General features: G+C 38.4%; 1 protein-coding gene across 1 annotated transcript in view; it reads right to left on the reverse strand.

Annotated features, from left to right (window-relative positions):
- Positions 1 to 473: 473 nt before the first annotated feature.
- The window catches only part of LOC120860163 (U2 small nuclear ribonucleoprotein auxiliary factor 35 kDa subunit-related protein 2-like), a 41669-nt gene continuing 30080 nt past the window's right edge, over positions 474 to 12062 (reverse strand). The window contains exons 8-11 of the mRNA XM_040235960.1: positions 7682 to 7895; positions 4880 to 4935; positions 4103 to 4224; positions 474 to 943 (exon numbers count right to left, since the gene is read on the reverse strand). Coding sequence (XP_040091894.1) covers positions 528 to 943; positions 4103 to 4224; positions 4880 to 4935; positions 7682 to 7895 — 808 coding nt within the window. The 3' untranslated portion in view covers positions 474 to 527. The remainder of the gene's footprint in view (positions 944 to 4102; positions 4225 to 4879; positions 4936 to 7681; positions 7896 to 12062) is intronic.

Here is a 12062-nt window from a genome sequence, read left to right on the forward strand (position 1 = left end):
AAGAAGGTTGAGCAGAAAAATTTTTTTAATTAAAAACAAAAAGGCGGCTGAGCACGGAAGAATTAATGATTTCAAAATGTGGTGCTGGAGAAGACTCTTGGGAGTCCCTTGGACAGCAAGAAGATCAAACCAGTCAATCGTAAAAGAAATCAGTCCTGAATATTCATTGGAAGGACTGATACTGAAGCTGAAACTGCAATACTTTGGCCTCCTGATGCGAAGAACTGACGCACTGAAAAAGACCTGGATCCTGGGAAAGATAGAAGGCAGGAGGAGAATGGGATGACAGGATGAATGGTTGGATGGCATCACCGATTCAATGGACCTGAGTGTGAGTAAGCTCCGGGAGACAGTGAAGGACAGACAGGGAAGCCTGGCGTGCTGCAATCCAGGGGGTCACAGAGAGTCAGACATGACTGAGCAACTGAACAACAAAATAAGGTATACAATCACTGAAGAACACAGTGACGAAGTAAGTTAAAGTGATAAAGGAAGTTTATTTGGATTTGCGGCTCTGAATTCAAAGTTCAGTCTCTGCTCCCTGACCTCTTCCCACCACGGCTCATGGACCTGGAGGAGCTCTGGCTGCTGCTCCTGTCGCCGTGGTCCCTTTTTCTTCCACTGCTTTGGGAACTGTGCCTTCCCCGGCTTCTAGACCTATGTTTGTGAGATTTCTCACCCTCGTGACTACTCCTCCTCTTCCTGTCAGCCTCCTCTTTCCTCTTGTAGGAGTGGGCCTGCACAGGGCGGCTCCTCCTCCTTTGCCAGTTATAGTAGTCGTCATGGTGGTCCAGCCTCACTCTCCTCACTGAGCTCTTTCCAAAGGAGGAGCCAGTCCAAACTGGAGATAGGTAGATGTCTCCATTTGCCTCGCAAAACTCATTGTTTGGATTTCTGAACACGTGAAGAAAGTTGCAGTGTTTCCCTCTGGGGCAAGGGCACAGTGAGGAATCAGCATTTACTGCTGGCATTTCATCCTTTTCACAAGGTACAGTGCTGGTGTACCAGGGTGATAAGACTATTTTCTTCCACATATTTAAAATGGCTTGTCCAAACTGATTTCACAGTTCAGACTCACAGATTTAAAAAACATTCAAATGTTCTAACAAACTAGCATTACAAAAGGTAAAGTTTCACAACTTAGTAAGAACATCCCATTTCCCCACTGGATGACACAACCAAACAAATTGTGACCACACTTTTCTAGAGTTTCACCATCCCACATAGTGACAGTGAAGAACTCAAGTTAATAGTGAAGAACACACTCCTTGGAGTCTAGGTGGTAGTGTGATTTAAGAGCAGAGTGGTAGTAGTAAGAGAATTACTAGTGAAATGGCAGCACTCTCTGTAGGTACAAGAACATATATTTTCCTTGTATTTAAAATAAGATGATATATATTAGCATACTAGTTTCATATTTACCAAGGTCTCTAAAACATTCTTGTCAAACTCAATCTATTTTAATAATCCCACTGGGGTTTAGTAAAATAGCAGTAAATTCCTCAAATACATAAAACAGTTAAAAGTGAAACAGATACCATCCTCCTGGACACTATATACAAAAGCTAACTTAAGATAGACCCTAGAATTAAACTATAAAATTCTTTTAAAATAGATGAAGTAAATTTCATCAAAATTAAGAACTGTGTCTCAAAGTATACCAGCAAAAAAGTGTACTGTAAAATTTATTTGCACAGCATACATGTGTAATACAGGGCCTCTATCTACATCATCTAAAGAACACTTACAACTCAATAATAAAACAAAAAGTAACCAGTAAAAAACAGACAACTGATTTCTCATTCCTTCAGAAGATTATAAATATGACACGTTCATAAAAAGATGTTCAACATAACTGGCCATTACAGAAATGCAAATGAAAACCACAATGAGATAGTATGTCACACTTGACAGGATGGGTAAAATATAAAGAAAATTAACTGTATTATGGGTATATGGAAAACCAGTAATCATATTCTGCTGGTGTAATTATAAAATAATTCAGTTGCTTTAGAAAACTGTTAAACAGTTTTTCAAAATATTAAACCTAGAATTACCATGAAAGTGAAAGTGAAGTCACCTAGTTGTGTCCGACTCTCAGTGACCCCATGGACTGCAGCCTACCAGGCTCCTCTGTCCATGGGATTTTCCAGACAAGAGTACTGGAGTGGGGTGCCATTTCCTTCTCTGTAAGAATTACCATATGATCTTGCAATTATGCTATGAATCATGTGCACAAGAGAAACATACATAAAACTCTGTGGGTGAACTTTCACAGTACCATTACATATAAGAGCCAAAAGGTGGAAACATCTTAAGAGTCGATCAACTAACAAATAAATAAAATGTTATCAACATTATTGCTTCTGAACTGCAGTACTGGAGAAAACTCTTGACAGTTCCTTGGAAAGGAAATAGATCAAACCAGTTCATTTTAAAGAAAATCAATCCTGAATATTCACTGGAAGGACTAATGTTGAAGTTGAAGCTCTAAGACTCTGGCCACCTGATGTGTAGAGCCAACCCACTGAAAAGACCTGATGCTGGGAAAGAGTGAAGGAAAGAGGAGAAGGGGATGACAGAGGATGAGATGGTTGGATGGCACCACTGACTCAAAGGACATGAGTTTGAGCAAACTGTGCAAAATGGTGAAGGACAAGGAAGCCTGGCGTGCTGCAGTCCATGCGGTTGCAGAGAGTCAAGACACAAGCTGGTGACTGAACAAGAACAACAAATCAACAGTATACCATAAAAAGCAGTATAATTCATATGCAAAAAGGACGGAGTTCATATATATTCTATTGACACAATATGGATGTATCTTGCAAATGTGCTAAGCCAAGAAGTTAAGACACAAAAGGTCAATTATGTAAAATGTCCAGAATAGGCAAATATATAGAGAAGATACAGGGAAGCAGAGAATGGCGAGTGGCTGTTAACAGATGTCAGATTTCTTTGAAAGTGAAGAAAATGTTCCAGAATTACAGGTGATCATCACGACGTTGTGAACATGATAAAAAAAAAAAAAAACCCTGAACTGTGCACTTTAAAAGGGTATGTTTTGTTAAGTTTTTTGCTTTCCTCTACATTGCTGTTATTTTTTAGAAAAGCAGAATAGCTTCTTGTTTCAGGGGAAGTCAAATGGGGTATATATGAACTGAGAAAACTACTGAACTTTAGACAGAAAACTATTTTTACCCTTTCATGTTACAAGTCTTAAGACTTATGCTGAATTTGGTCTTTTAGTTTTCCCTTTAAAAGCGACTCCCACCCCACTTTACTATGCTTTGAAACTAGCAGCATCAATGAAGAGCAAGCTGACAAAAAGCAAGCTTATAACAAACCGCTTTTGTGATTCAGAATTTTTAAGTTACTTTTTAAATAAGAGATTTTAAGAAGTGAATACAAAGCAAACAAAGAAGAGTAATGGGAAAGAAAAGTGTTACCCAAAGGCATTAATAGCATCTTTTTTTCATCCTGAGGTACTTACATGTGGGCTAAGCCCATCTGAGAGGAATAAATTTAAAAATAAGAAGGCCAAAGAATTGCTAGATAGTCTCAGTAAAGTCCATGTATTCATGAATTAGTTTAGTCTCAAGGGTCCATAAATTAATCTGACTGGACCCTTAACACACTCCACACAGCTATTATCAATCTCTAATTTACAAAACTGTGTTTCATGGAAGGCAGAAAATATGACAGGATTACATAACAGAAAACAGAAGGTTCATTAATGATAAAAGATGGAGAGAAAAAGAGACACTCAAGTGAGAAGAGCCAAAGAACAGAAAACACCTCTAAGACTGTAATAAGTAAAATGCAACTTCTTAATGTTGTACACAAAATGCAGAATCAAAGATTAGATAACCTGATTCTGCCACCAATGCACTGTGAACTCATTTCTCATGGTGTAACATGACCCACATGGCCTATTACAAATCTAAAATGTTACCTCCTTTATATAATTCGCATGTGTGGAAAGATAAAAAGTGTGTAAATTGTTATTCAGTTTTTAAAAAATTCTCTTTAAAGCCTGTATTTTTTCCTGCTAAGAATCTCCTTTTACATAATTGGAACAATCAAGGGGTAAAAAAATCATCATGTTGTATTTTACCACAAATTGCCATTTTCCACTGGGTCACTGGGCAGAATTCACATTGAAGCTGTCGTCCTGCATACCATCGTCCATTAAACAGAGAAAGGGCTGCCTGGCATTCTTCTTCCCTTTAAACCACAAATTAACAGATGAACCTTAATGTTCTAATATATACATATAACTGTATCATCTATTAAAAAATCCTTTAGTTAATTTACCATAGGACCACCGAAAGTTACTACCGACAGTCTTTATTAGAGTTTCTAAAACTCAACATTTACTAGGAATCCTTTTTACTATCCCTCCAAAATGTTCTGAAGGATGCAAACCAGGTCTTAATCCAATAGAGCTGATTGTTATAACTGCAGTGTTTTCATCGTTAGAAAATGTTCTTTTTCGGCTACAATTTATATTGCCCTACAGTGGTTTATGTAATCAGTTAGGTATGTAATGGCTGAAGCAAATATCAAGACAAAACAATGATACATTAATTTTTTCTTAGCTGGTAAAATATACTTAAGATCTGTATTGGCTTTAATTTCAATTTATACTTCTAAATTCTCCATTCTATTATCCTTGTTTCCAAGTTTTGTATTTTAATTACTAAATTAATAAATAATAGCTACTGAGAATCTTTTAAAACCACATAAATATACAAAGAATGTAATACATTTCCTATATCAGCTATTGATAAAAGAGATACAGTCAGTGGGATAATCCCAGAAGTCAAAACAAAACAGATGTACCAGGAAATATGTATATATTTATGTTCAGAATACTTACGATTGATACTGAACATATACATTGCCCCTCAGATGAGGTTTCAGGTTGCAACTGACCTAAAGAGCAATGAAGTCTATTATAGAAAATAACTTAGGGAAAAAAAATTCAGCTATCAAATACACTTTGTCTAACAGCTATCAAATACACAAATACATTGGTATTACACAATGTGCTTACCAACAAAAGATTCCCAAACTGAGATAATACTCTCAGTTTTATTAAAACTTTATTAAAAATTAATATTTTCTTTTGCTGCACCATCCAAACATGTGAAACTTCCCCAACCAGGGATCGAACTTCTGCCTCCTGTAGCGGAAACTCAGAGTCTCAACAACCCAACCACCAGGATGTCCCAAAGGCATCTTCATCATATAGCAGCACTGCAGGCCTCCACTATTAGATCTCTATAGATCAGATTCAGTATTCAATAAATATAAAATGTTTCCATATGCATGAGATTATAGGAAAGGTAAATCAGTTATAACATAAGCCATAAAATTCAAATTTTCATTTTGACTAACATTGTAAAATATGTAGAATGTTAGTTTCACTTTGTTGAAACGTTGAAGCCATTTCTTTTGGTTCTTTTCTCTCTTGCTCACATCTTGGAATTCCAGACACAGATGCACATATATATTTATTTATATAACAGTAGAAAAAATTTCAAACATTCATAGTAAACTTTAGATTTTTTCCCCAAAATAATTTCCAAACTTAACAAATTCATTATAGTTTATTAGAGCACACCCCTCCCCAAAAGCAGGCAGTGGGGGGAGTCGACATCAGTAATGAACTACACTGTATATACTAGTACTCCTACAGGAAGAGTGAAAGGCCTTAAGACATTGATCAAAAAAACATAAAGGTAATTAAACCAGTTATACCAAAAATCTTTTTTAAATTTCCATAACAAATATTTATAAATCTTTCATACTAAAAACTTACTAATTGCTTTCCATTCATGAATTACCAGCCTGATAAGTATAAGCTTGGCAAATAACATACAGTTATCTCAAGAGATATCTTGGTTTGCTTCTAGACAACTGCAGTAAAACACCACAATAAAATGTGTTACCCAATTTTTTTGGTTTCTCAAAGCATGTAATAATAACGTTTACACTATACTGAAGTTTATTAAGAGTGGGTGCAAAAGCATTGTATCTAAAAAAACAAGAAACAAATGCACATACCTTAAAATGCTTCATTGCTAAAAAAAAAAAAAGGGTATCATCTGCACCTTCAGCAAGTCAAAATCTTTTTGGATTAGTAACATCAAAGGTCATTGATCAGGAAAATCATAAGAAATACAATAAATGAAAAAGTTTGAAATTCTGCAAGAACTACAAAATGCAGCTGCAAAAATGATGCCAGCAGATCTGCTCAATATAGAACTGCTATTTACCTTCAAATTCTAAAAAAATCTGTTTTATCTATGAACTGCAAAAGAAGTATGTGCATAGTCAGGGCTTCTGTGGTGACTCAGTGGTAAAGAAACTGCCTGTAATGCAGGAGATGTGGGTTCCAAAGGTCTGTGTAGTCAAAGCTAGGTTTTTCTAGTATTCATGTATGGAGGTAAGAGTTGGACCATAAAGAAGGCTGAACATTAAAAAATTGATGCTTTTGAACTGTGGTGTTGGAGAAGACTCTTGAGGGTCCCTTGGACTGCAAGGAGATCCAAAGGATATCAGTCCACCCAAAAGGAAATAAACTCTGAATGATCATTGGAAGGACTGATACCGAAGCTGAAGCTCTAATACTTCAGCCACCTGATGAGAAGAGCTGACTCATTTGAAAAGACCCTGGTGCTGAGAAAGACTGACGATAGGAAAAGGGGATGACAGAGGATGGTTGAATGGCATCACCGACTCAATGGACAATTAGTATGAGCAAGCTTCTGGAGATGGTGACGGACAGGGAAGCCTGGAATGCTGTAGTCCATGTGGTGGCAAGGAGTCGAATATGACTGAGTAACTCAACAACAAAAGAAAAGTGAAGGTCTGGACCTCCCTGGTGGCTCAATGGATAAGTATCTACTTGCCAGTGCATGGCACTGATCCAGGAAGTTCTTGATCCCAGATCCAGGAAGATCCCACATGCCTCGGGGCAACTAAGGCTGTGTGCTACAACTACTGAGATAACAAGCTGCAACTACGGACCCATGCTCAAAAGGAGTAGCCACTGCAATGAGAAGCCCACACACTGCAACTGGAAGAGTAGTCCCTGCTCACCACAATTAGAGAAAAGCCTGGACAGAGTAACAAAGACCAGTTCACCTTTTCCTGTCCCTGATAAAGTCATCTTATGGTCTTTGGTAGTTCAAAAAAAAAAATACTATAATGTATACTTTGGGCAGAAAGTGCAAGCTGGAACCATCACTATAATACAACCAGAAAGCTGTGTTACAAGTATGGAGATGCATTCCCTAATATATGTAGTCCATAAGCAAACTCTTAAGACAGCTATCTGTGTAAGACCTTATGCAGAGAACTCAAAGGCTGGAAAAGATTTGGTCCATAATGGTACTGAATGGATGAAAAGATCTCCTTTCATTAAAAGCTTAGAACCTAGCACCATGTCAGTACTTATTTAAAGCTGCATGTAGCACCTCTATTTTATTGGCAACAAAGCTCGGTGGAGAGGGAAAGAGAAGGAATTAACATTTCCTTGCTACATGACGCAGGACCTACAGCATGGCACACATCCCACCTACGTAAATAGCTTATGCTCTCGCTTTCCCATCCCAGTCAGTACTTCAGAGGGAGGCAGACCAGTTCCTCCTCTAGACACACTACTTGTGCCCACCTTAAACTGGATCACTTTCCCCACGTTCTTGAACTCAGGGAGCACATCATCATAAAAATCCAGGAACTGCTGGTAGATTTCTTCTTCACTGTACTCTAGGTTTGTGTCAGGGTCGTAGTCATCCCTTCCACACTGCTCCATCCCAAACGTTGTAAACATGCTTTTAATAAGCTGCGTGGGACTTGATGTTGGGAAATTGTGTTTACATGAACACCTGCACATGAAGGAAAAAGTTCAGTAGTCCAGTGGTGAGAAATTACACATAGAGAAACTTGATTTAAAACATGAGTTAAAGGCTCAAGCGACTTAGCTGTTTCAAGTGAACTGTAAGACGACATACGTCACTCAAACTTGGAATTTCAACACAACAAAACTATTAAAGGCTGACCAATAAAGTGAATCTCACTGAAATGTAAAGGTGGGAATTATTTCCAAGTTTAAATGCCATTCACTTGCTTTTTACTCAAGTTCAGGAAGCCTGTTATGTAAAAGCATACAGTAAAAGATGGTCCACTTGCATGAAAGGTCACAGTGACAGTGTGACACAAATGTACCATATGAGGCACTCAGGAGAAAGGTGAGATGGTTTTATACAATCTCCTATTAAACCAATGCTTACATAATAGTGTGGTTTAAGAGTTTCCAAGGAATATCCTACTGGTCCGGTGATTACGATTCTAAGTGGAGCAGTTCTGATCCCTGGCTGGTGACCTAAGACCCTCCATGCTGCATAACCAAAATCAAGTTTCCAGTTAAGGGCTGTATAATGCTGACAATGTTCATGATGCCAGCAGTCTTGCTGTTAACACTATTGGCTCAACCCAGCACAGGCAAAATGTGACTGAGAGGGTGGAAAGAGACTCAAGCAGCCATAAGAGAACCTCTCTCCTGGTTGACACAGCAGACATAATGTAGCCATAAGATAACCTCATAAAACATAACCTTGATGTTCTTCCAATGTAGCCCTGATGCAGCAGGAGCAAGGTCTTTCATGGTGAAGCTCATAGAGGCATATTGCACAAAGTAACCTATGACCAAGGGACTATCTCTCGCTGCAAATGCACAGTGCTACAAGTGACCTCAACCATTACATAACCTTTCTGATGTCCATGCACAGTGATACAAATGAGTTCAACTGTTACATGATAGTGCAAAGTCACTGCTTACAGTACATGGGGTGAAAAGGAGTGAAGAGTGGGTAAGTATGCTTCACTTGCACCATCTTGTTAGTTTCCCCACGATGATATATTTCAATCTTATTGTATGCAAAAAGCTTTAAAGGGTTTATTTTTCCACCTGATCCTTCACTAGGACAATCATATCTGTATTTCCCTCACTTTGTAAAGAAATGACCTCACACCCAGAGAAGCTCAGCTGAGAAATGATCAAGGAGATCTGACCTACCTTATAGTCTAGTATGGGTTTGTTATATGGCATAATATATACATACACACACACACACACACACACACACACATATACACACACAAGGATACTTTCTGCAACTAATACTGGATCAAAGCTGAATGGACTCAACTATACTTCAATAATCCATAAAACATGACCTTTATTATATAATCTGGTTTCATGTCCTAAGATAAAATGAGGAAAACTTCTTTAGCTCAGTCAGTTCAGTCACTCAGTCGTGTTCGACTCTTTGCGACCCCATGAATCGCAGCATGCCAGGCCTCCTTGTCCATCACCAACTCCCGGAGTTCACTCAGACTCACGTTCTTTGAGTCAGTGATGCCATCCAGCCATCTCATCCTCTGTCATCTCCTTTTCCTCCTGCCCCCAATCCCTCCCAGCATCAGAGTCTTTTCCAATGAGTCAACTCTTCACATAAAGTGGCCAAAGTACTGGAGTTTCAGCTTCAGCATCATTCCCTCCAAAGAAATCCCAGGGCTGATCTCCCTCAGAATGGACTGGTTTGATCTACTTGCAGTCCAAGGGACTCTCAAGAGTCTTCTCCAACACCACAGTACAAAAGCGTCAATTCTTTGGCGCGCAGCTTTCTTCACAGTCCAACTCTCACATCCATACATGACCACTGGAAAAACCATAGCCTTGACTAGACGGATCTTTCTTGGCAAAGTAATGTCTCTGCTTTTGAATATGCTATCTAGGTTGGTCATAACTTTCCTTCCAAAGAGTAAGCGTCTTTTAATTTCATGGCTGCACTCACCATCTGCAGTGATTTTGGAGCCCCAAAAAATAAAGTCTGACACGGTTTCCCCATCTATTTCTCATGAAGTGATGGGATCGGATGCTATAAACTTTGTTTTCTGAATGTTGAGCTTTAAGCCAACTTCTTCACTCTCCTCTTTCACTTTCCTCAAAGCTTTTTAGCTCCTCTTCACTTTCTCCCCATAAGGGTGGTGTCATCTGCATATCTGAGGTTATTGATATTTTTCCCAGCAATCTTGATTCCAGCTTGTGCTTCTTCCAGCCCAGCATTTCTCATGATGTACTCTGCATATAAGTTAAATAAGCAGGGTGACAATATACAGCCTTGACGTACTCCTTTTCCTATGTGGAACCAGTCTGTTGTTCCCTGTCCAGTTCTAACTGTTGCTTCCTGACCTGCAGATAGGTTTCTCAAGAGGCAGGTCAGGTGGTCTGGTATTTCCATCTCTTTCAGAATTTTCCACAGTTTATTGTGATCTACACAGTCAAAGGCTTTGGCATAGTCAATAAAGCAGAAATAGATGTTTTTCTGGAACTCTTGCTTTTTCGATGATCCAGCAGATGTTGGCAATTTGATTTCTGGTTCCTCTGCCTTTTCTAAGACTGGCTTGAATATCTGGAAATTCATAGTTCATGTATTGCTGAAGCCTGGCTTGGAGAATTTTAAGCATTACTTTACTAGCGTGTGAACTGAGGTTCCAACTATTAAAAAATAAGACATTCTAGTTAAAAACTGGTCAGCTGTAGATGCCAGCAGTTCAAGGAGAGAGTACAGTGAGTTGCTTCATGGATTCAGTATTGTAAGATGAAAAGGTATATAGAGATTAAACATTTATGTACCTACCAATACAATGCATACAGAATGCCCATACTTACCATGCATACCCCTGAAATGCTGAATGTTACTCTCCAAATGACCTCCTAGATTATTCAGCTTGCAGTCTGATATATTCCAAAGTAGCTACTAACAGAATTCAAAGGATTTACCTCACCTGACATTGTTAACTCTAAACTGAAATATTATTGGTTTAAATAAGTATAGCAGTAAACAAGGACCTTAATTAACGAATTTAAAATTCTGTTCACAGGTTGTAACTCAGCTCTAGTTCCCTGGGTGTCAAATATGCATCTATGAATTTTGGAACCAAGTCAAGTCACTAGGTTTAGGGAAAATTCCCACTGAAGCAGGAAGCATCCATACAAGCTTGAGTATATTAAAAAATGAAGTTAGGTAAGAGAAAGCAACCCTCTTTGAGTCCCAAAAGCACTTTAAAAGCACACTGTCCTAACAAGTGAACCATCAGTGGAGTCCCAAGGATAATTTTAATCTTAAAAATGTACATATTTTGGCTATATTGCATCTCTGTTGCTGCATGAGCTTTTCTCTAGTTGCTACTGGAGCCACTAGCTGTGGTGCACTGGCTTCTGATTGCTGGCTTCTCTCGTTGTAGAGCGTGGGCTGCAGAGTGCCCATGTTTAGTCTCCCTGCAGCATGTGGGATCTTCCTAGACCAGGGGTCAAACTTCTGTCCCCTGCACTGCAAGGCAGATTCTTAACCACTGAACCACCCGGGAAGCCCTCAAGGATAACTTTAAACAACCAAGGAAATATTAGTGATAGAATAAAAACAAGGGGTGAGGCAGCTAAAAACTTGAAAGGGAACTTCAACTTTGGTTCAACTTCCCATACAAATGTGTCTCAGCTGTCTTTCAAAAATAATCCACTAAATATTTTTTTGAGGTTTTTTGAGGTATTATATTAAACCAATGAATTACTGTTTTTTATGAGATTACACCTACAGTTGCATTCTAACAGTTACAAAAAGGAGTAAAATCCTTTATCTTAAGTTTCCAATTCCTCAAAGGGACTCTTTCACTGCTTACCAGTCTTTATGAATACCTTCATAAATACCATCAGCAAATATAATCCCAACTACAGAATATAAAAGCAGTTAAATATTCTATATGAATGGTTCTCAATCCCAGACACTTTAAAATATCCAAGACTTACACATAATTTGAGATGACCCTGAAGAACATGCTTTTAAAAAGTTTTTCAATGCCACATGGCAATTAAGTGTATGTGACACAACCAAGAGTAGCCCGTGCTCATAGTAACTACAGAAAGTCTGTGAGCAGCAACGAATAAAAGACCCTCTGCAGCCAAAAATAAAAATTAAAAAAAAAAAAAAAAG

The sequence above is a fragment of the Oryx dammah genome, unplaced genomic scaffold (assembly GCF_014754425.2).
Source record: "Oryx dammah isolate SB20612 unplaced genomic scaffold, SCBI_Odam_1.1 HiC_scaffold_11032, whole genome shotgun sequence".
Lineage (NCBI taxonomy): Eukaryota > Metazoa > Chordata > Mammalia > Artiodactyla > Bovidae > Oryx > Oryx dammah.